This window comes from Garra rufa, chromosome 2 (genome assembly GCF_049309525.1).
Source record: "Garra rufa chromosome 2, GarRuf1.0, whole genome shotgun sequence".
NCBI classification, from domain to species: domain Eukaryota; kingdom Metazoa; phylum Chordata; class Actinopteri; order Cypriniformes; family Cyprinidae; genus Garra; species Garra rufa.
In genome coordinates, this window is record NC_133362.1 from 30,945,408 (window position 1) to 30,970,589 (window position 25,182).

At 35.9% G+C, this 25,182-nt stretch overlaps 1 protein-coding gene across 1 annotated transcript; it reads right to left on the bottom strand.

The window, feature by feature from the left end:
- Positions 1-2,923: 2,923 nt before the first annotated feature.
- Positions 2,924-25,067, bottom strand: adss2 (adenylosuccinate synthase 2). The gene is made up of 13 exons (XM_073834093.1): positions 24,812-25,067; positions 17,884-17,986; positions 16,272-16,340; positions 16,133-16,183; positions 14,324-14,390; positions 12,232-12,339; positions 11,953-12,034; positions 11,624-11,750; positions 9,574-9,728; positions 7,268-7,392; positions 7,079-7,176; positions 5,089-5,238; positions 2,924-4,858 (listed from the first exon to the last, which is right to left on the bottom strand). Exons 1-13 carry the CDS (start codon positions 24,998-25,000, stop codon positions 4,806-4,808), a joined length of 1,377 nt encoding a protein of 458 aa, XP_073690194.1. The 5' UTR covers positions 25,001-25,067; the 3' UTR covers positions 2,924-4,805.
- Between the last annotated feature and the right edge of the window lie 115 nt (positions 25,068-25,182).

Here is a 25,182-nt window from a genome sequence, read left to right on the forward strand (position 1 = left end):
CACACTGCCAGCCCCCATCTGGCGGCCCCTGGCCCTGCCCCCGTTGGAGCTGGGGGCTGGGGTGGAGCTGAGGTCAGGGATCAGGCAGACGTTGGCCCTTTGCTCAACAGCTGCCTGTGTTCACAAGCCAGGAGGAGGAAGTGGCAGCCGCCACTGCAGCAGCAGCACATCTGCTCTAATGAGTGTGTCAAAGCCACTAATGCACAGACACACACACTGATCTGGCCCTCCCCTGACCTTCTCTTCACACACTCAGCACACCATCAGGCCAGAATAGAGCCCTTTGTGTGGCAGCGTGTTTGTGTGCGGTGTTTCGTGACAGGTTCAGAGCTGTGTTGTGTAATGAGTCAGCTGTGACAAGAGGAAGAACTGCAAAGACATTTAAATTCATGAAACACACACACACTCACACTCTGTGAGGGGTCTGAAGGACATTAACACACTTCTGAAGCAAACTTCAAGTCTTACAGTATATCTATCTATCTATCTATCTATCTATCTATCTATCTATCTATCTATCTATCTATCTATCTATCTATCTATCTATCTATCTATCTGTCTGTTTATCTGTCTGTCTGTTTGTCTGTTTGTCTGTCTGTCATTCTGTCCATCTCTCCATCCATCCATCTATCTATCTATAGTCAAACCAAAAATTATTCAGACACCAGATATAATTTTTTATATTTTTATACTAGTGGGCGCAGGACACTATAGTTTATTTATGTGAGGATAGCAAAATAAAGTAAACTGTGACATATTATTCCCAAAAATTATTCATACAGTGAACTACTAGTAAAATTATTCAGACATTTTGACCTGACCATGTTGTGCTTAAGTGTTTTTTGTTTAATTGCTAATGCAACATTTCTACACCACAGACTGAATAAAATGCTTGGTAATTGGTTAACAAAGTATTGATAGTTGTGTAAATATTGTGATACTAGTTGTCAAATTTTTTGGTTAATTCTAATACATTACATACTTTTTATCAAAATTATCTGACATTATCAAGATGAATCTGTTCTGACACAATTTAACTCTGAGTTCTTGTCATATTTTATTACCATTTTCTAAACTATAGCGAATAAACTGTGATAATGAGAAATATTAAAGGTGTCCAAATTTTTTTTGGATTGTTTCTATCATACTATCTATTGTTCTATAAACATTTTTTCGTTCCCTAAAGAACCTTTCAGTGGAACTATTTGTTTTCATACTGTGATGAACCTACAAACTACAAGAAACTACTGTTTTGTACACAAAATAATTTTTACTATTCAAAATCTATAAACAATAGTCTGCGAAGAATTTTACATCACTGTAAACAATTATTTTTCATAGTTTCACAAAAACAAAGATCATTGACGTTTGTTTTAAAAGAAAACAGAAAAAATATTTACCTTATTTTCCATAAGAGCAGCTGTGGCCATTTGTACATTTTATGTGAGAAGCTTCCGGTCTCATTCGCTTCCAGCTATGTTTAGCTGTACAAAACAGCTTGTTTTGCAGCTTGATATTAGAAACGGTTTTGTCTTTAATGTATTATCTTAATTATGAACACAGCAGTTTGTAGTGCAAACAGTTTTACCGTTTACATCACTTTGTTATTCTTCTCGCTATTTCCCTACAGCGGCTAATGAACCGGAAATGTGCACATTCACAGAAAACGGCTTACTTCCGCGTTGAAAAATAAAGTGAACTGATCAATTATTTTGACATCGCAATGCACATATTAAATTAACAGTGTACTGTATTTGCAATATTTGTTAAAAATATTAACAACAATGATCAAATTAAATGAAAACGCTAAATCTAAATAATAATATAATTAGAGCATCAAAACTTAAAACCAACGATTTCTAAATAATATCTAAATGATAATCAGGTTGATATGGTTTATAGAAATGAGTACAGAGAATATGTAATGAGTAGGAAGACTCCTTCAGTCTCCAGAGTGTACAGTATGAGAGATCTGATCATTCTCACCACAGTCGTCACCTCCTACTACATCGCACATATGTGTACATTTATATCCAGGCACCTTCACCAGCCAAACAAGCCAACACACATACCTCTAACATATAGATCTGGTTGTGAAAGCAAAACATTTCTATTCCAATATCTTCAGTAATGCAACTTTAGTGATCTGTAGCACAGCACTCGTTAGTTTACATCCATGACCTTTCTGGCTTTCTAACGCAGTACAAACAGTGCTAATATAAAGTAATACTATTAAAAACATGCTAGACTCTACTTAAATCATATTAAATTGATAATTCAAGCAAAGAGTCAAATAAAATAATCATTTTAGTGTTTATTGTATGAATTTGTACGCTAACTGCAGCTGTCGTTTCCACTACGTTCAACAATTTTTCTTTTTATAATGTATCCACAAATAAAAGTAAACACAAGCTACATATTTAAAAATATATATTTTATTTAACACATAACATTTAAAGGGGAACAAGCTGCAGATTCCTGTATGTAGGTAAGTGACCTGCAAAGAGGTAACTTTATAAACATGAAAAACACGTTTGTGTTAATAAAAACGTTTATGTTTGTTTTTAATTAGATCCCTCCCTGCCTTACAGCTCAATTTAATCTCAACTAGGCCAATATGATAACATTCACCAATTATCACCTAACCTCACCATAGAAATACGAATTAAAAAAAAAAATCCAAGAACATAATGTTATCATCATCTGAGTAATTGTGTATCATCACGTTATTGTCAAACGTAATTACTGAGCTCTGTTTCTCAGTTAAAAATCTTCGGATGTCGCTGTTCAACTTCTATTTCAAGGTAAATGTCTCCCCCTGCTGGCAAGTTATTAAACCTCGTATTTTTAAGGCAATGGTTGTTTTAGTTTACCAGTCTGGTTATGGATTACAAAATATGCTAAAAATGAACAAACACAAAAATGTTTCTCACTATATTAGTTTATTGATTGGAGTGTCTTGACAGTTGTCTGCCATTCACCAAAGATAAATAACAAAGTGAGTGAGTTTTGGTGCAAATCTCACTAGATGAACATGCACACCCATCAGTATCAATCACCAAGTGTACAGTAACAGTAAATTCAAGAGAATATGGCTTTGTGTTCTGTATATACATACATGAAAACCCAATCAGCAGCAATACAACACAGAAACGGTAAAAGAAGCTGTGTTTGTGCAAACACATCGTTTGAATGTTTCAGCTGTCCTATTCAATTTGTTCAGAGGAGAATGTTGTGAGAATACAGGATAACTGAGGTGTAATAGATGCTACTAAACAAATAAACAGGTTACATCATTTATTCAGCAGCTGTGAGCAACAGAAAACAATGCAAAGCATCACACCATCATCAATCTGACAAAACAAAGAGTTATCATTCTGGGTGATTTACAAAGGCTCCTTATATCACAGCATTCATTTATCCATGAAAAGATACTTCTTTGGATGCATGTACACTTTTGGCAAACGGCAATGACACTAATGCCCTCGAAAAAGCTAAAAGAGGTTTCTCAATTAAAATCCATAAAAGCTCAGTCAGACGAAGGATTAGCTTTCAAGTTTCATTGTTCATCTGTATTAACAAGGCACACTTTATCCTATATTACTTATTTATTGAAAGGTGCAGTACTTGAGGGTGAGACAAAACAGAAGAAGCAATTGTGGGTTACTGAAACAACCCATTCATATTTAAATAGACAAGCTCTTACATTCGACTGTTTAGACCATCTCTAGCATTTAAAGGTTCGGTAAATGTACCACCGGAGGTCAGAAAAGCAGACGACCTCCTGTAGCAGTTAGCAACCACAGAACAACAGTTCAAACATCAGTGCGTCCATCCTGAGGTGGCGTCTCAATGCACATGAATGTCTTAAGGATCTATACTTTGATCATCTGAAAGGCTAGTTTACTGATATCTCATCATTAATGATATCTGATCATTAAAGTGGCTTTAATATGCTTGTGGCATAAAGTTGTACAGTTGAACAATAAACATCTGAGGACTGTGCAAACGTTTACATACATTCAATGGAATCAAAACCCCCGGCCTAGATAATAGTATATGATTCTTGAGGCACATTTTTAATTATATACTATTTCTGGAGCAAATTCAAATTGAATAAAGATGCTTCCATAAAACGTTTTACTTTTCTTTTATGGAGTAATCGTACTAGATTTTGAGGCTGCATTGTACATAATTCTAATTCAGTATTTCTGCATCTGGTAAAGAAACATTTAAATTGTCTTTTAAAAACTGTACGTTTAAATGAAGTTGACTCGAGAAAGTCAATCATACAGTCCATTTAAAACAAGGACAAAGTGTGGTAGTACACATTGCATAACTGTTGAATCTTGTATGATAAAAGAAACGAAGAACATTAAATATAACATGTAAGTAATCGTTTTACCCAATCTGTGTGAAAAATCGATATCTAACAACAATATACATCACTATGATGCCTGACTGTTTGAAGTAGTAGCACATGTACAGCATATGGACTCAAGCTGGAGATAATGAGCTCATGAGAGCTCGAAATACCAGAGGATGTAAAGCAGATGAGAAACGGTAAAGTAGCTAGTTAAAAAGCCCTTTTTGATTAACCACAGGAATGCCATTATATATGGCTAATACTCTATTTCAGAGGGCTGCAGGATGATCTGAGTAACATAAAATTATGCTCTTGCCATGGAGAAACTAGAGTGAGGTGGGAATGGAAAAAAAACTTGAGGCGACTTTCCGTCCCCGTCACAGAGTCCCCGAGTCCAGAGCGTAATCCAGCCAGTGCTACATGCAGGCCAAGCAGCCTCTTAAAAGAGCTGGATCATTGATTCCCGTGACTTCCCAACACCAATCCACTTTACTAAAGCAAAGATGGAAGAAGTCATTAGGATCACTGTAGTTAAACAACCCCAATCCCAATGAATTTAAACGATCAGATTACAAGAACCAAAACCGAAACTGTTTGGTTAATCGCATTCTTCAAAATATCTTTTTACGTTCCACAGCAGAAAGTAAGCCATACAAGTTTGGAATAACATGAACATGAGTAAGCTTTTTATTTTTTGAAGAACTATCTCTTTAAAGTCTTACCAGGAATGCCCAAGTGATCTTCGATGTAGCATACATATTTCTGTGCATTTTCTGGAAGCTCTTCAAAGGTCCTGGCAGCAGACGTGTCTGTTTTCCAGCCTGGCAGTGTCTCGTACTGCACTTCAACCTTCTGTAGCACCTCTTGGTTTGCTGGGAAACACACATGATGTTTAACTACATTACATTTTATTCAATCTACAAGTGATATGTGACCCTGGACCACAAAACCAGTCATAAGGGTCAATTTTTTTTTTTTATTTAGATTTATACATCATCTGAAAGCTGAATAAATAAGCTTTCCATTGATGTTTGGATAGGACAATATTTGGCTGAGACACGATACTGAAAATCTGAAATCTGAGGGTGCAAAAAAATATCTAAATATTGAGAAAACTGCCTTTAAAGTTGTCTAAAAGAAGTTCTTAGCAAGGCATAAGTTTTAATATATTTGCAGTAGGAAATTTACTAAATATCTTAATAGAACATGGTATTTACTTAATATTTCAATGATTTCTGGCATAAAAGAAAAATTTTGACCCATACAATGTATTGCTATAAATATACCCGTGCTACTTAAAGGGATAGTTCACCCAAAAATCAAAATTTCATGTTGATCTGTATAAGAATTAATGTGTTTTTATAATGCAATTTCTTTTCCTATTTTGTAGTTGCCTTATGTTTTACAGGATATTTCAGTTAAGAGTGTGATGATATGGTTCTGTGTGTCGAATAGTTGTTTTTGTGGTGTCTGCCTTCTCAGGGTCATCTGTCGGGCAGGAAACCAGTTCGGTGCGGCTGCACTCTGTTCCTAGAGATTGTTCACTTCCTTATACCTGCTCTGTATTTTTCCTTCCCATATGTAGAAGTATTTTCTTAAATGATATGTGAACCCCCGCCTACTTGAAGGTTTGTAAGGGTGCTGTATAAAAGATGGGACTGCCCCATCTTCTTTAGTAGATAACAATAAACCAACTTGTATTAGAATTTGGTGTGTTGTTGTCTATCCCAAGCGCTTGTTGCTGATCCACTCGACAGACCTGAAAAACTGCAGTGACCCAGAACAGAGGTTCTAACAATCTGCTTACCCCCAGGGCATCCAAGATGTAGGTGACTTCAGTAGAATACAAAAGGAAGATTTTTAACTCAAACCACTGCAGTCTGTCAGTCATATAATGGCAGTCAATGGGACCCACGACTTTGAGAGTCAAAAAAAACCATACACAGACAAAACCAAATTAAACCGTGCGGCTCGTGACGATACATTGAGGTGTTAACACACGGAACAATCGGTCAGTGCATGAAACTGAACAGTATTTATATAATTTTACCTCGGACCAACTGTCTAAGAGCGTTCACAACAGCCGGCACATGACGCGTCAACGTGCTCTTACATAGTAGATGCATGCGCAGAAGCTATCTGTCGCGCGTATACGTCACTCATTGTTTACACAGAGAGATTGTGGGTATGATGGCTACTCAAAATGGTAATTACTTGTGCTTATACTGACTGTTGCAACCAATTAAAAGCGAAAAACGTTGCTTGCTCTTCGTCACGTTCCAGCTGTTGTGAACGCACTCAGGACAGTTAGACATTACTGTGGATCAGGTAAAAAAATAAATAAATATAAATATATATATATATATATATAAATACGGTTCAGTTTCTTGCACCAACTGATTGTTTTGTGTGTTGAGACCTCAATGTATCGTCACGAGCCACAGGGTTTAATTTGGTTTTGTCTGTGTATGTTTTTTTGACTCTCAAAACCGCGGGTCCCATTGACTGCCATTATATCACTGACAGACTGCAATGGTTAGAGGTAAAAATTTTCGTTTGTGTTCTACTGAAGAAACAAAGTCACCTACATCTCGGATGCCCTGGGGGTAAGCAGATAAACATCACATTTTCATTTTTGGGTGAAATATCCCTTTAAGACTGGTTTTGTGGTCCAGGGTCACATACAGTATGGAAAATGTGCTGCTTGCTTACCTGGAAAATGTGGGATAGGTTCACCATCTACTTTGTATGCCACACCAACTTTGATCTCAGGAAGCACATCTAAGATGTCAAGTTTGGTGAGAGCTAAGCTAAACGGACATATAGAAGGATGCATGTGAGAAAACAGTATTTTATAGAACACAGATACAGAAACCACAGGAGACGTATCTGAACACTCACGCTGTGAAGCCATTAATCATGTGGGCGTATTTGATAAGCACCAGATCCAGCCAACCACATCTCCTTTTGCGACCTGTGGTCACTCCCACTTCCTTGCCTCTCGTCTGCAAGAGCTCTCCAGTTTCCTATGCATAAGTACAGTATGAATAAAGCACAACATTAAAAGTATTAGTTTACTCCAGAATTAAAATTTTCTGATCTTTTACTCACCCCTGTTTCATCCAAGATGTCATTGTATTTCTTTATTCAGTCAAAAAGAAATTAAGGTTTTTGTGGAAAACATTCCAGGATTTTTCTCAATATAGTGGACTTCAATGGGGATCAACAGGTTGAAGGTCATAATTGAAATGAAATATTTTCCTTAAAAACCTTAATTTCTTTTTGACTGAAGAAAGATAGACATGAACATCATGGATGACATAGGGGTGAGCAAATTATCAGGAAATTTTAATTCAGGAGTGAACTAATCCTTTAATTACTTTATGTATTTATGTTTACAGGTATCTTAATGTATAATAAATATGTTTAACAGTCAAGCTTTTTAATAACAATTTTAATAATATTTGCAATTTTAGGAGTGACTTTGTAACATTCTATCCAGTGTCTACAGAAAAAAAGTTGAAAAATAGTCTTTGACTCACTATGGTGTATTTACAATAAAGTTTATTAATGTGCACTAACCCTATTTAATAAACTAAAATGATCTATATGATGTGAGCTATATTATTTACTGTACTGACATAATTATTTGACAGTTTAATCTACAAAACTATTGGCTTGCCTAAAAAGAACCTTCTCCCCACTAGATGGAGCCGTTTTAAAACAGAAAACTCAGTATTGAAAGTGTAAGAGCAATTTCTAGTTGAAGTAATATATTTAGATTTTTGTATTGTTTTTTATTATAATTGTACTATGTACTGACATTTAAATTGATTATATGATACAATGCACTTATTGAGTACATACACTATCAGTCAAACGTTTTTGAACAGTAAAGAAACTCTTCTGCTCACCAAGCCTTCATTTTGTTTGATCCAAAGTACAGCAAAACAGTAACATTTTTAAATATTTTTTACTTTTTACAATAACTGTTTTCTATTTGCATATATTTTACATTTTAATTTATTCCTGTGATTTAAAGCTGAATTTTTAGCATTCTTTCTCCAGTCTTTAAGGTTACATGATCCTTCAGAAAACATTTTAATTTGCTGATTCACTGCACCGAAAACATTTATTAAGTTGAAAACAGCTGAGTAGATTTTTTTCAGGTTTCTTTGATGAATATAAAGTTCAAAAGAACAGCATTTATCTGAAATAGTAATCTTTTGTAACATTATAAATGGCTTTATCATTACTTTTGATCATTTTAAAGCATCATTGCTAAATACAAGTATTTAAAAAAAAAATACTGATTCAAGCTTTTGAATGGCATAGTGTATAATGTTACAAAAGCTTTTTATTTCAGATAAATGCTGATCTCTGGATCTTTCTATTCATCAAAGAATCCTGAAAATGTACTCAGCTGTTTAAAATACTGATGATTATAATAAAAAAAAAATGTTTCTTGAACAGCAAATCAGCATATTAGTATGATTTGTGAAGGATTATGTGACACTGAAGACTAGAGAAATAATGCTGAAAATTTAGCTTTGATCACAGCAATTAATTACAAATTTAAAATATATTCAAATAGAAAACAGTTATTTTAAATCGTAAAAATATTTCTAAATTTTACTGTATTTACTGTACTTTGTATCAAATAAATGCAGCCTTGGTAAGCAGAAAATAATTATTTAAAAAAAAACATTAAAAATCTTATTTCTGTAAAAATGAATTACTATTACAGAAACAATAAGCACATTGTACTTAACTGTCTTTTTTTTTTAGACATTATGCACTGCTAAGTAAAAGCGTGACCATAAATTTTAACTAGATATAAAAATGTTTGACTTCTTCATGTCTATCCCACAAATTTTTCATTGCAGAATCCTAATATTTCCGGGATTTCCTTGACTGTGGGAATCCTGCTATTATTTATTATATCACTGTAAGGCACATTATAAATAGAAAATCGTAAATGTCTCATACATAATACATTCATTGTCATGCAGTGTGACAGATTACTGACTGCTCTTTCTCCAGCCTCATTATTCCTGTTCAAATTTATTCATTACAATAATCAAGCTCGCCTAAAGTCAGGCTCCTTACTGCCAAAACACTTATAACACTGAATGCACCGGAATATAAACAGTAGTGAGAGCTCATCCAAACAAAGTGGAAACAAAAGAAGTTAAGCAGCCGCTTACGTTGCTCTGTTCTGTAGGGAAAGCTCCAATCCCAACTCTTGTGGTGTAGGCTTTGACAACTCCATAGACTTCACCCACGTTCTGGGGCGGCATGCCCAAACCCGTACACACCCCTCCCACAGTGCAGTTCGAGGAAGTCACGAATGGATATGTTCCTAAACAAAAGGCGTCACATCAGTGCTGCATGCCAGTGAAGTGTTAGTGAAGCTTCGGTCAATGTCAGGGTTACTTTATGTACAGGGTTCATTATGCACTTCGAAACTGGCAACGCCTGTATTTATTTGTAAAAAGATAGAGGGGCACAACACTGCATAAAATTAGGAATTAACTTTTTTTTTTTACATAGTAAAGAATAAATTCAAGTTTAATGTATTACTATAATTAACTAGAACAAAATGTAAAAAAATAAAAAATAAATCAAATGACGATATAATATGGGTCATTCCACTAAATTGGTGCCTTTTCCACTGAGAAAAAATAAATAAATAAAATAAGTTTAATCAACATTTTTTAAATATCCATGAAATGAAGACACTTTAAAATGACAAAACTGAAGAAATTATATTGTGCCATCTCAGGCTATGTTATTTTTTAATTTTTGACTATTTTTTTACCTCATGTTTTGGTATTTTTGTAAACCCTGTTACCGTCACAAACATTACTAGATGCTATATTTTAATTAGAACTATGTGATAGTTTCCACATACATAAGCAGCATTTAAGTCCATTTTTTTCACTGGGACTGTTTCAAAATTTTGATTTTTTTTTAATAGTTTTATGTTTGTCATTCAGATGACCAAGAACATCCTAATTTTGGAGGGTGACCACATGTCAGTTAACATGTCAATATATTTTTACAAGAGAGACATTAAAAAAAGTATATAATATAATTTTTACCATTTTTTATGGAATTGATGACTAGTCAAAGATTTTCAATGTGTTTTAAAGAAGCCTCTTCTGCTCACCAAGCCTGTATTTATTTGATTCAAAAACGAGCAAAAGCAGTGATATTGTGAAATATTTTTAATATTTAAAATAACTGCTTTTTTGTTTGAATATATTCAAAAATGTATTTTACTGCTGGGATCAAAGCTAAATCTTTGTCTTATGTGTCTTTAGTGACACACAGTCCTTCAGAAATCATTCTAATATGCCGATTTGCTGTTCAAGAAACATTTATTATTTTTATTATTATCAATATTTTAAACAGGTGAGTAAATTTTTTTCAGGATTCTTTGATGAATAGAAAGAGCCAAAAGATCAGAATTTATCTGAAATAAACCGCTTTTGTAACGTTATACACTATACCATTCAAAAGCTTGAAGTCATTAATTTTTTGGGGGGAAAGAAATTATAGAAATTAATACTGTAATTAGGCAAGGATGCTTTTAATTGATCAAAAGTGATGATAAAGACATTTATAATATAACAAAGGATTTCTATTTCAGATAAATGCTGTTCTTCTGAACTTTCTTTTCATCAAAGAAACCTGACAAAAAAAAAAAACTACTCAGCTGTTTTCAGCATAATAATAAACGTGTTTAAATAGTAAAAATATTGTACTTTAATCAAATAAACGCAGGTTTGGTGAGCAGAAGAGACTTCTTTAAAAAACATTAAACTTACTGTTCAAAAACTTTTGACTGGTAGTGTAAATAATAGTAGAAACTATAATATTTTTTAACATGAAGAATAAAATAAAATAAAAAAGTGTGTAGTAGCATAGTAGTATATTTTTATTTAATGCCATGTCAGCATCTTAGGCTATTTTCATGGCAAAAACAAAATAATTCAAAAATACAAGTATAACAAATACAATAAAAACCAGCAAACAAACAAACAAACACAAGTTACAATCAAAAATGTGTGAGACTGTATTATTGACTTACAGAGTTATAATTGTTGATACTCCACAGGACTTAACTATTATGGTTGGACTTTCTCAGAAGTTCACATATGGGAATCAGCTGGTTAGCACATTGCATAATCTTATGTTACACGTGGTCAGGGAATGGTATGTACTATGTGTTTCGGTGTATCCATTACTCACCAAAGTCAATGTCCAGCAATGCAGCATTGGCACCTTCCACCAGAATCTTTTTTGGAGGCCCGTGTAGCGCCTCATACATGTAGAAGACTCCATCTCTCACCATTGGCTTTATCCTATCTACATATGTCTGAAAAAAAGTGTGGAAACTCTTGTTGTCAGTGTGGAACATTAAATGTTATTGTTATGAATACAAATATGAATATGTTGTGCATATCTACCTCCTTTACTGTAAATCTGAACTCTAACTCTTATCCAAGTGCTATAAAATCTTGTAAACCTAACCTATGGTATTAACTGGTGTGTACTGGTGTGACATCTAAGCTTCTCACCTTGAGTTTCTCAAGTTCCCCGTCCACATCAATCTCCAGTGAAGGGTACGTAGACTTATACTGCGAGGCCAAATGTTTAAATCTGTGAAAAGAGACATGAGACTGCTCAGCTGACACTGTGACAGACGAGTAGCGTGATCAGTTGCCCTTCCATTGTTCCTGTCGGATTAAGAACTGAATTAAATGTTTTCACAGAGGGCGAGGTTTAACACAGCCTATTGAATGGGACATGAATGGGTAAAATGTCAAGCTCATTTGAACAGGTAAGCACACTCTGACCTCTCCGAGAACTCCTGAAAGTCAGCCAGAAGGTCACATATCCTCAGGCCACTGCGAGCTGCTTTGGCTGAGTACACGGGACCGATTCCTTTTTTAGTTGTTCCTAAACTAGGTGGTAAAACAGAAAGAAGGTGAGTCTCGTGAGTGATATTCACATGCATTAGACAGATACTTTTCTCCACGTTGAATTTATGGGTATGCTTTAAAGTATGGGTCTGCGACCTTTTCAGGGACTCCTAAGTGGATATAGACATAAATTCGAGACCTTTCTGACCCTGCATAGACAGCAATGCAACTGACACGTTCAAGGCCAAGAAAGGTAGTAAGGACTAGTGTTGCCCCTAATAGTCGACGAACCCTTAGTCAATGAGAAGGGTCTTGGTCAACCAAAATTTTGTTAGTCACTTAGTCACAGAAAAACAAAATCCACAAGAAGAGGCAAAGTCATGAGTATGTGACGAACAGATTGTTAACTGCTGGTCTATGTGGTAATAGTACATCGGGCAGGACATCCAAACATTCCCCTATCATTCATCGACCTCCATTGTCCTCCAATATATCATTTTTCATCTGAAAGATGTATGTTGTAGCAACTTTACATGGCTGCTCAATCTAATGTTAACCTAGAAAAATGTGCGCTATTAAGGTGTCTGTGCGGATTGTGAAAGCTGTATAGTAGCGCACTCACTGCATGACAGATGCAGGTGCCAGTGCGGTCATTTGCTCTTAAAATGCTCCGTCATTTTTGGTCAAACAGATAAAAACAATACATCTTTCGAATCTGTAAAGACTCAACGTTTACTTGTGTGCACTCACAACAACAACGAAACGTTGTGCTTTTGTAAAATAATGAAAGCAAACAGGATGCGTTTTCTGCCATTCTCAGTCTTTGTGAGATTGAGTGCGAAACTTCGAAACTCTGTGTATACTTGCCTTACAGACATGAAAAATATATCTATAGAGAGTGAAATGTCTACTTTTAAATGAACCAATTCAAATAGAAAACTAATATTCTCAGATTATGTATTCCGTATGAAACACACAGGCGCATCTACTATTATGGAGATGACGATCAAAAGCAGACTTCATCTTTTAAGCCGAAAACAAAGAAAGCACTAGTTTATCAATAAATTATTAAAACATAAATGCACTCTCCTTGCTGTTTATCCCTAACACATTCATTATTATATCCGCCGGTGCGCTGTGGCAAGCTTTTTTTGTGTGTGTTTGAGCGCTTATTGGGTTATGTAGGCAATTAAAAGCTCAGTATTATGATTTATATGGTTTATTAATAAAGTGCGACTAAAAGTTGACTAATGCTTAAAATGAACGACTACTAGTCGACCAGAAAAATCTTTAGTTGAGGGCAGCCATAGTAAGGACATCATTAAAATAGTCCATGCGACATCAGTGGTTAAATCATAATGTTATGAAGCTACAAGACTACTTTTTGTGCGCAAAGGAAACAAAATTAACGACTTTATTCAACAATTTCTTCTCTTCTGGGTCAGTCTCTGCTGCGCGTTCATGAGAATATCACGCCACATGCGTGTGGTGCTGCTGATATTACGGTTAAACCACTGATGTCACATGGGCTATTTTAACAATGTCTTACTAAATTTCTGGGCCTTGAACATGGTAGTTGCATTGCTGTCTATGCAGGGTCAGAAAGTACTTGGATTTCATCAAAAATATCTTAATTCGTGTTCTGAAGATGAACAAAGATCTTTCAGGTTTGGAACAACATGAGGGTGAGTAATTAGACAGAATTTTTATTTTTGGCGGAACTGTCCCTTTAAGATTATGAAACGTTTTCTTTTTGCAGATTTGCATTATTATTTATAATTATGTATAAATTATTTCACATTTCACAAAAAGAACTTAAGACCAAAGGAACTGTCTAGAACATTGCATTTGTTGGATATAAAACAAATGACAAAATACAAACTAAACAGTCAACCAGAGTATTAGAAAAGCTGCCATTACACATAACTAAAGTTCATCTCTCAAAGCATTTTTTATTTTGTTATGAACTCATGTCATAACATGTTGCTAGCGTGTTGTATGCGTGTGCATAAAGCAGGGTTTTTACATTTTGCCAGCTTGCTGTTGCCTCTCCTGTTCCTGGACTCCATCCACAGCTTGATGGAAATCAAACACTAGAAGCAGGAGAGTGTATACATTACAGTGAGACAACTCATCTCTCTGAGCTCTGAACCCAACATGCCAAAGCAGGTCACCATAACAACACTTGGGTTGACTACAACTGATCCTGTGTCCTTTCATTATAACAACTCCTGCTGAGAATCTAGAATTACAACAATAGACTAATAGCATAATAATTCAAACAAACCATTATTCATTTTAAAGAACTCTTTGATTATGTGACACTTGAGAGCAGTATCTGCCTACTACAAATCTCAAAAGCAAAACATAAACACAAAAGAACAGAGGAGTAAAAATGCATTGATGCATCAAATAACAATTCAATGCAATAATGAGATATTATTATTGATATTAGATTTGCAGTTCCTGTAGGAAACAGCAGTACTTGCAAGCCATCAAAAGAACAGTGTTTAAGATTTAGGTTTAGGCTTTCATTTTGTGTAAACAGAGTCACTTTGTCGTTGTCAAGACACTCAGTATGCATTTTTTTTTTTTAAATATGGACACAAGATTTAAAAAAAAAATGTAACCACATAACAACTCTTGACTGTTTTTGTTGTTTAAAAAAAATCTCCAAATCCAGAACACCCAATGTACTTTATGAACATCAGTGCACTCTTTGGGCTTAAGTTACATACACTACCATTCAAAATTTCAGAATCTTTCTTTTTTATTAAATTTAAATTACATATTTAATATTAAAAAATAATGTTAAAAAAAATAAAATAAATTTAATATTAAAAAATCTTATTTTTATTTAGCAAGAATGCATTAAACTGATCAAAAGTGACAGTAAATACATTTATAATGTTATAAAAGATGTATATCTCAAATGAATACTTTTGAACTTTGAAATGAAGGATCATGTGAGACTGAAGACTAAAGTAATGATGCTGAAAATTCAGCTTTGCCATCACAGAAATAAATTATATATCTAAATATATTGAAATAGAAAACAGCCATTTTAAATTGTAATAATATTTCACAATTTGACAGTTTTTACTGTATTTTTGTTCAAATAAATGCACTTTTGAATGGCAGTGTAAGTGTATTCAGAATTAGTCTCGCGTAGGCAGACCTTCAGACTGACGGCTGAAGGTCTGGAACTCATGGCAGCTTTCATTGGCCAAGTCCCGCCCATAAGACCGTTTGATCGACATGTCAAACAACCAATCACAGTTCGTTTCGTTCAGCGTCACGTTTCTGTGGAAATGCCCCCACAACAACAGACTGGCGTGCAACAAGTCAGTCATTGAAATAACCAGCATTGAAAGATAACGAAGAAGAGGGAGAACAAGCAGTAAGTCAGTAATTTGTTCACGAAGGTTGCATATGTGTATAACAACAATGGCGTCTGCATAAGCACCTTTTAGCAAAACGCCGAGTAAATCAGTCTGCGCTTTGTTTCCCGGCGGACCGAAAATAAACGTGACACTTGCGTCTTCCGTAAATCCGGTCAAATTCAACTAATCAGATGACGACTTCGACATTCCTGAAGTGTTTCCAGTTAAGCGTACCACATGCATCAGACGTTTAGCCAACGTTCCGTGGCCGTGACGTCTGAGGCTGAGACTAATTCAGAATATACTTAAAATAGCTATGAGCTAAAAATAATCACTTGCAATCAAATCAAATTGTTTACACCCCTATAAAGCCAAATTTAGCCGTGTTTGCAGCTGTGAATGTAATTTTGGGATATAATGGTGTTTATATCTCATGGGAGCCATGAGCCTACCGATGTGTGCGCGGTCAGAGATGATGAGCCTGTTCTCCCAGCCTTCCAGACCTGGAAGAAAACTCACTGTTAGACTCCTGTCAATGCTCACTAAAACTCAATAATACAGCCCAAGGGCACAAACAGTTCACAAACAAACCTTTTCCTTTCCGCACATTCTTCTCAGCCTCCTCAAAGAGCCCCGGCAGATGAATGACTACACCATTACCTGCAATCAAATGAGAAGCTGTCAGTCATCACTGTCCAATTCCGTCTTTAACCTTGAGATAACTTAGATAACTAAGGTAGAAAGGCCAGTTTCAACCCTGAAGAGTTAAATAATGTGGCGTTAGAATGCTACAGACAACTGATCACGAACTCATTAATATTTATGCATTTGGTACAGTCACAGAAGCTTGTTTCTTTAGTCACGCTGTGACAATACCACAGATGGACAAGCAAGTTTTACAACAAGCTGTGTGCTTGTCCAATCAACATTATTGACTTCATTAATATGTACAAATAACTTTATCCCAAGTTCACACATTGCCAGTCAAAAGTATTTGAACACCAAGATTTGTAATTTTTTTTTAAAGAAGTCCCTTCTGCTCACCATGCCTGCATTTAATTGATTTAAAAATAAACAGTAAAGTTTTGAAATATTTTTACCACTTAAAATAACTGTTTTCTTATTTAATATATTTTAAAAATGTAATTTATTCCTGTGGTTTAAAAGCTGAATTTTTAGCATCATTACTTAATTACATTTATTCTAATATTCTGATTTGCTGCTCAAAAAACATTTACTATTATTATTATGCTGAAAACAGCTGAGTAGAATTTTTTTCAGCTTTGTTTGATGAATAGCAAGTTCAGATGAACAGCATTTATCTGAAACAAAAATCTTTGGTAACATCATAAATGCCAAAATTAATTTAAAGCACCCTTGCTAAATAAAAGTATTACTTTCTATCATTTGAAAAAAAAATGTACTCAACTGTTTTAAATATTGACGATAATAAAAAAGCAAATAAGCATTTCAGGAGGATTTCTGAAGGATTATGTGACACTGAAGACTGGAGTAATGATGCTGAAAAGTGAGCTTTAATCACAGGAATAGAAAAGCTACTTTAAATATTAAAAATATTTCACAATATTATTTGCTGTATTTTGGATCAAATAAATGCAGGCTTGGTGAGCAGAAGAGACTTCTTTAAAAACATAAAAAACCTTACTGTTCAAAAACTTTTGACTGGTAGTGTAAATGTACAGTGTGAAATCTTGGGAAAAAATTGAACAAGATTATTTTATTATTAAGAATGATTTATTTAAGTGTGAAAAGCCCAAATGTGTTATTACAGTTGTTGGAATGGATAGAAAATGGTTGAAATATTGAAGAGGAGTTTTAAAAATAACTCAAATCAACCCTCAAACCCTGCAACAGTAGTACAATCTGTACTATGAACATCAAGCTTTTTCAATACATCATATTAATCTACAGTGCTGACATATGAATCAGAAGGCCAAGCACAGTAATGGCCATTAGCTAAATTGGATCTTTGCAAATAAACTGCATAGATTGCACTCAGCTATATTAGTCTGGATATGCTGGCCAGCATCCAGACAATCTAACAGGAAGCTGTGGTGTTGTTTTCCAATCAAGTACTACCAGTAGAGATCTATGTGTATGCTACTCTGGTTACATTAGAATGTGCATATAACTCATGTAAGGAACTCCATCCAAATAGAGGGAGGAAATTTGACATACTCACCAATGAAGGCAGTGACCTTTGGGTTGATAATCCCACTGGGTAGAAGATGGAAGTCATATTCCACCGAATCAACCACAACCGTGTGTCCTGCATTGTTGCCTCCCTGTAGGAGAGAAGAAACAAAAAGTCTTTAATTTCTGAAAAGATGCTATACAAATCTGGCACAGTTGACACCAAAAATTCTTGTCATTTTTTTCAGAACTCATCAATGTCGTCCAAAACGTACTTACTACTTTGGAACATAAAAGATGTTTTGAGAAATGCCTCAGTGTTTTTGTCCATACAATGGAAATCAATGCAATCCAATGTTGTTTGGACCTCAAATTTCTCAAATTTCATCTTCGGTGTTCCACAGATAAAAAGCAAGTCTCTTTAACTATTCTGAGCATTACTTTGGTATGGTACAGACATGCTTAGACATGCAGTTGTTAAATGGAAATTTGAAGCATGTAAACAGCACTGATTTGGTTGTTAGGTGTGGATTTATTGTGAGAACAGCTTTATTGCTCAATTAGACTCCAGATGGAATCCTCCTTGAATTATGTGGGACAGTTTGTTGTGTCCTTCAGACTTTACCATGGTAAAAGGCATTAAACAGAGCTAAATGACCATATTTTTATTTAAGGCTTCAAGCACAGTGAAATTATCCATGCAAATGAACATGCAAAGACTGAGGAATGAACACATTCCGGTCTTGCAGAGTTACATTTGTTTCATTTTCATTAATTTGTCATTCCTTTAAGCTGTCAAATTACACAAAGAATGCAAACTTGATCCCTTCCTTCTTGACATGTGACTTAAGAGCACGGAAACCACAGATAACAGAGCACACTTGGCACGCCAACTGTTACCATCCTCAAGAATCATCAAGAGTCCTCACATGTGACCGTTTTCAACATGGTGTCACTCAGCTCTGACCTCATGTCACATCTGAGGGAGTTCTCACAAAGTGTGCTCAATAAATCTTAATTCAGCAAAGGAACAAGGCAGAGCTATTTCAGGACAGGTCTCCTTTGACCAGTTTAGTAGTGTGTGTGTGTGTGTGTGTGTGTGTGTGTGTGTGTGGATGCCTCTCCTTTTTAGATGCATTTACGATGTTCTCATACCCAAGGTGACCAAAAGCCCTGCTGGAGGTACTTAGCATTACTATTATAGGCTCCTATTACAAGGTTGCTTTTGAGTCAAAGGGCCCAGCCTGGGAGATTTTTCTTTGAACGTCTACATGATATTGTTCTTTGCAGCATGATGGCACTTCAGAAACTTGGGAAGCATTGCTTTCATTGCATATAATTAGAGGTCCACCTCCAAATAATTTGTGGGATATCATATATTTACATTTAAGAATATAGAATGAGCGACAGATAACTTCCATGCCTGCGTCTACTATGCCAGAGCACATTGATGCGTCACGTGTCGGCTGTTTTGAACGTGCTCAGGTCAGTTGAACATTGCGGTGGATCAGAGGTAACAAATTATATAAATACAGTTCAGTTTCTTGCATAGACTGATTGTTTTGTGTGTTAAGACCTCAATGTATCGTCACAAGCAGCAGGGTTTAATTTGTTTTTTTTTTTACTCTCAAAGCCGTGGATCTCATTGACTGCAGTTATATGACAGACTGCAACGGTTTGAGTTAAAAATCTTTGTTTGTGTTCTACTAAAGAAACAAAGTCACCTACATCTCGGATGCGCTGGGGGTAAGCAGATAAACATCAAATTTTCATTTTTGGGTGAACTATCCCTTTAAAGACGTTTAGTTTGTATCAGACAAAACTCAGAAGAGCTGAGTCATACTTTGAGTCAATAACCTGGAACATTTCTTTCATATGATGTTTGTCACGTTTGCTCTCATGACTGTCTCTGGGGTTTCAGACTGTATTGGATAGCATCCAGTGTTCCAAACCTGGCATGCTAAAAGTGGCTAGAGTGAGTGATCTGCTCCACCGTCTGTTTGAAGAGGAACAAGGGGTTGAGAAAGTAATACAGGGATTAATGGCAAAGTTACCACTTTATCACCCACAACCACACACCAGCAGTCCATCAGCGTTAAAAATCGAGCTGAAAAAGTACCAAACCAATTCCATTAACTAGACTGATTAAATATTGTTTTGTGTGGTGATCTTCTATCTGGTTTGTTTTTTGTTGGTTTATCAGAATAAAGACTGTGTGCACATTTGAGTATGAAAGCAGTGTGCATTAAAGAAAAAAAAAGGACTATTTACTACATTGTATTTGCATTTATAAAAGCAAAGCAAAGTCTCAAGTTCACAAGAAAGGACAGACAGCACTCAAACCTCCCTAGGACGATGAATGAAATGTTCCAAGTCAAAAAAAAAGTTTCCAATTTCTAAAGGTTTCAGAAACTGCACTCAAAAAGGGCAACTTCTAGCCAATGAACCAGATTTAGAGCTGAGTATAACTAGATAAAAAAACATTTCCACAACAGTTTTTTCCATTTCATCTTTTTATCCAAGTCTGTAATTCAAGCTTTAAAAGTCCCTGACCTTTCGGTTTCCACAGCAAAACAGTCCTTATTTCTTTGTCATGGGCTTAACAGCAAAAAAACTTAAGCTTTTATTCATCAATGCCTTTGTAGAAAAGCATTATTCCCAGTCAGAACCAATTAATTTAATATATAAGTGGGCACAGAAGAAAAGTGAGTAGTTTTCACTATTCAGCAGATCACGTTAGCTCCCATGAGGCAGCCTGCTTCATATAAAATAAAAAAGGAAAAAATTTGACTACTAAAGATTTCAGTCTTGTAACATGTCAAAATCACTATTAATTTCTTTGTGTGAAATAAACAAATACTGAGAAATCAGCTAATAAAAAACGTAATCATACAAGACTTCCTTATATCAAATAGATAATTTGGGACTTGAACAACACTGGGGTTAAAAATGGCTGTATAATTATCAGCAAGCAACATACTTCTACTCACTGATAAACAAACAGCCGCACAGTGCACATTACACAGTTAACATGACCACTGCAACACTGCACTCAAGAGATTTCCACAGAGACTCAATTATCAAGCTGACCCCAAGGATTCAGACGTGCATGACATTAATGGTCAAAATATTTGAAGTCTCTTAAATCAAAACAATTTAGTGGTAGATATACAATTACAGAATGTATCTGTAAAAGCAACAGATGGCCTTTCATTCTTGTCAGACTTGGTGTTACAGTGGCAGACTGAGAAAGAAATGCAATACCCACAGTACAGCTTGATTATAGGATGTCTATATGCAATCCTCTAGACCGTTATAGCTCACAAAAACTTCAGTATGTTCCTGTATAACAGGTTAGACTTAAGACAGCACCTGGTTGTCATAACAGATCTGCAGGCATTACACTAAAAGAGTTATGAAAGAGTGACCATGTCAAGCCTGAAATATTTAACAAGCCCACATGCCAGCAAAACCATAAGCAAGCCACAAGAAGCATATGATTATTGTAAGCCTACAATACTACGATGTGAAACAAACCGATTTGTTTTCCCAATATTTCACCTATAAAACAGATTTAACCACACAAAATAGCCTGACATGAGGTTAATCTGCAAATTGAATGTTAAGGGCATTATAAGAGGTCATGCGTCGCGTTTGATCCTTTGGACCGCCATATCAAATTGGTGTGACATGGAACAGCATGATGGTCTTTTTTCCATTCCATCTGCCTGTAAGCAAAACCAGTCAGACTGCTGAGTGCCGTGTTTTTATAAAAAGACTAACACTATCTGCTTTCTGTCCCATCCGTTTGCACAGCACACACATGACGGTTTGCATAGTGCAGCAACGAGTGTCTTATTTAAATTGCAGTCACAACCTTGGCAGAATACAAATTCTTAGGAGAGAATCCTTGCAATGTGAACCTGTTATCAATACCACGCATAGTGACAGGGGGGAGTAAAGCGGCCTGCTATCACTGCTCTCTAGCATAACACATAACACAACCACTGGTGCCATTTCCCCACTTGTCCCAAAAAGTATACACTCTTGACAAATCTAAACATTATGTTAAAGAGTTGCGTATGTGTAAACATTTAAATGTGACATTTCATGAAAACCTGACTTTTTCCATGTTGAAGCGCTATAATGGGGTGCACAGTGCATCTACCAACCTAGGAAACATGAGTAAAGACAACTCAGTAACTTTGTTTTGGTAAAACTTTCTCTGCAAGCATATGAAAAAAACGAGCCGCTCAGATTTCGCTCACCCCGTGACGTGGTAAGGGGAACTTATTACAATATTACCACCCTTTAATCTGCACGTTTCCACCCACGCGCCGTAATTTTTTCCGCAAGTGCCAACGGTGTACCAGTTTTAACACCATGGCAAATGTTCAAGCAAAGCATGATAATTGTTCTGTTGTTGGCTGCACAGACGAGAACAGAACACTATTTAGAGTCCCAGCCTCAGAGGAGACAAGAGAGCAGTGGATTTATTGATTTATTTACTGTATACACGGCAGCCTAAATCTAATATAAACATGCAATTTCTTTCCCAGCTGTTTACCTTCACAGACATAACTGTTTTTGTAATTTCCGTGTGGTTTTAACATAAACTTGTGTGTATTTGACAGTTTAAGCGCAATAAGACATGAAAGAGAACTTAGTTGTTTAAACTAATGGTTTAAAATGCACAATTTCAGCATGATAATTAAAACCAAACAGATGCTTTTTGGCAGAGTATCCGAGGTACGAGCTGTAAAGGCACAGTTCTCTCCTGAAAAAGGGGGCGGGGAGCAGCAGCTCATTTGCATTTAAAGAGCCGTGCATGAAAACGGCATGTTTCTGCTTCCACTCAAAATGGGCATTTTCAAAATGATATAATAAATCAGCTATAGGGTATTTTGAGTTGAAATGTCACAGACAAATTCTGGGGACACCTGAGACTTATATTAGATATTGTAAAAAATTTTGTTATGCGTCTCCTAGCAACAAGGCGCATGTTTCTGCATGAGTTTGCTGTGAACGGAACGACTTCCAAGTCTGCTAGTGTATTATCATCAGTCGTGTAGTGTATGATGGCCAGTTTTCCTCTGTCACTGTTTACAAAGTCGGTAAGTGTATGATGCCTATTGTTTAAAAAATCTGTTCAGATTTTAAAAGTCGTGTAGTGTATTCCAGCCTTAACAGTTTAAAAGTACATGTTAAGTGAGAGCAGAGCACTGTCTGAAAGCCATGAGGCTGAAATAGTGACACCTGTTTCTTTCTGACGTGCAGTGTGAGATGTTGACACATGAAGCCATATGCTACATAAACCTTTCTTTAGTACTCTGAACAACTGCTTAACAATATATGTGTGTAAATTAAAATGTATATATATATATATATATATGTATACAGTAGTTTGAAGTGGATCATAAAAGTTCATCGAAGTTGTCAAGAACGGGTATTGTTTTGGTTTTAGGACAACTTTGATGAAAGGGTTTGATCCACTTCAAATGCTGACTAACGTATAACTGGCCTGGAGCATTTTACATAATAAAAGACATAAAAAGAGAATATTAAATATTGTAAGCATATCTAGAAAACTCACATTAACAGCAAAAAATAAATAAATCCTTATAATAATTTATAGTTTTATTCATTTTAAAGAGTTTTAGGCCTGGAAACAACCATTTTAAAATCCCCTGATATTACCTTGATTTTTATGAGCATGATAATTAAGACAGACTTCGTTTTTACAAACCAAGGACACAACTATGAAAGTATGTGTATGTGTTTAATCTATTAAAAAAACATTCTAGCAATTGTTGAAAGCACAAATGTGACCTTGGACCACAAAACCAGTCATAAGTGTAGATTTTTTGAAAGCTGAATAAAAAAGCTTCCCATTGATGTATAAGATACAACTATTTGAAAATCAACTATTTGCATCTGAGGATGCAAAAAAATGTAAAATATTAAGAAAATTGCCATTAAAGTTGTCAAAATGAAATTTGGCAAGGCGTATTACTAATCAGAAATTACAATTTGATATATTTATGGTAGGAGGTAATTTACAAAATATCTTTATGGAACATGATCTTTACTTAATACCCTAATGATTTTTGTCCTAAAAGAAACAACCATCATTTTACCCCATACAATGTATTTTTGGCTATTGCTACGTATACACATGCTACTTAGGGCTGGTTTTGTGGTCCAGGATCACAAATGTTGCTATTTTTAAAGCAAAGTTGTAGGATATCATGTCTGAAGAATCAGTGAGCTGCAGGATTGTGTACATTTATAACATCCGGGCAAATGAGACAACTGCTGAAAACCAAGCCGCTGGAAGTTAATGTTCAGTAAAAAAAAAAAAAAAAAAATCTCAATTAAAAAAATTACAACATTTGGTTTGGCTGTAATACTCATAAAAATACCACACCTCCGGGCGTCATAGACTTTAAAGGATTCCTGTGCGCATGTGTTTACGTCCTTAGCAAAATACCCCGGATATTACAACATTAACTGAAGATTTCAAGGCTACACTGGGCTGGCCTTCGGTCAGACAATCACGCTGGCTTCAATATCACATAATTCAGTCAAGGTGACTTTTCCAAACACCCTACATGGTACACTGCTAGCGAAGGTAAAACCAGTAACGGTACGCTGCATTACAATCGACGTCGCTGGCGAGCAGACAGCTTGGTTCATAATAAGGGAAGCGCGTAACGTTAGATGGGCGCTGTAATGTCCGTTTCCGCTTTAATAATACGCAGCTTACCAAGAATTGGCCTGCAAACAAGTGCTATAATCTCATACCACACAAGCACTTAACATACATTCTCTGCTCCACAGGCTGCTCTCTGATCAGCCATGAATATTTCCGTACAAACAAGCTTGTTGATGATGTACACAGCGCATCACAACTAACGTTACACAGCCCACCGGAGATATATTCACATATTCAAACACTACAGTTCTCATAAACCAACCTGACATCTGCAGACCATATCAGCGTCCTGGGCCAGCAGGTCCACCACCTTTCCTTTCCCTTCATCGCCCCACTGCGCTCCGAGCACCACGGTCACTTTGTTGCCCACACTTGGGCTCGTCACCCGGCCCGTACTGTCCTCGCCGTGGGATTCTCCGTCCTGCGACTGTGCGTTCCCGCTGTCTGACATGACCGTACCCCCTCTGCTCTCCCTGCAGCTCCGCAATGCTCCTCCGACAGACGCACACCTGAGCAGACACCGAGGGCGGAGCACCAATGCGCCTCCACACACCCCACTCCATATACAGCGCTCCTATACTCATCACTCATAGACAGTATTCATTAAAGTACTCCGTGCTTAAAATATTCTTT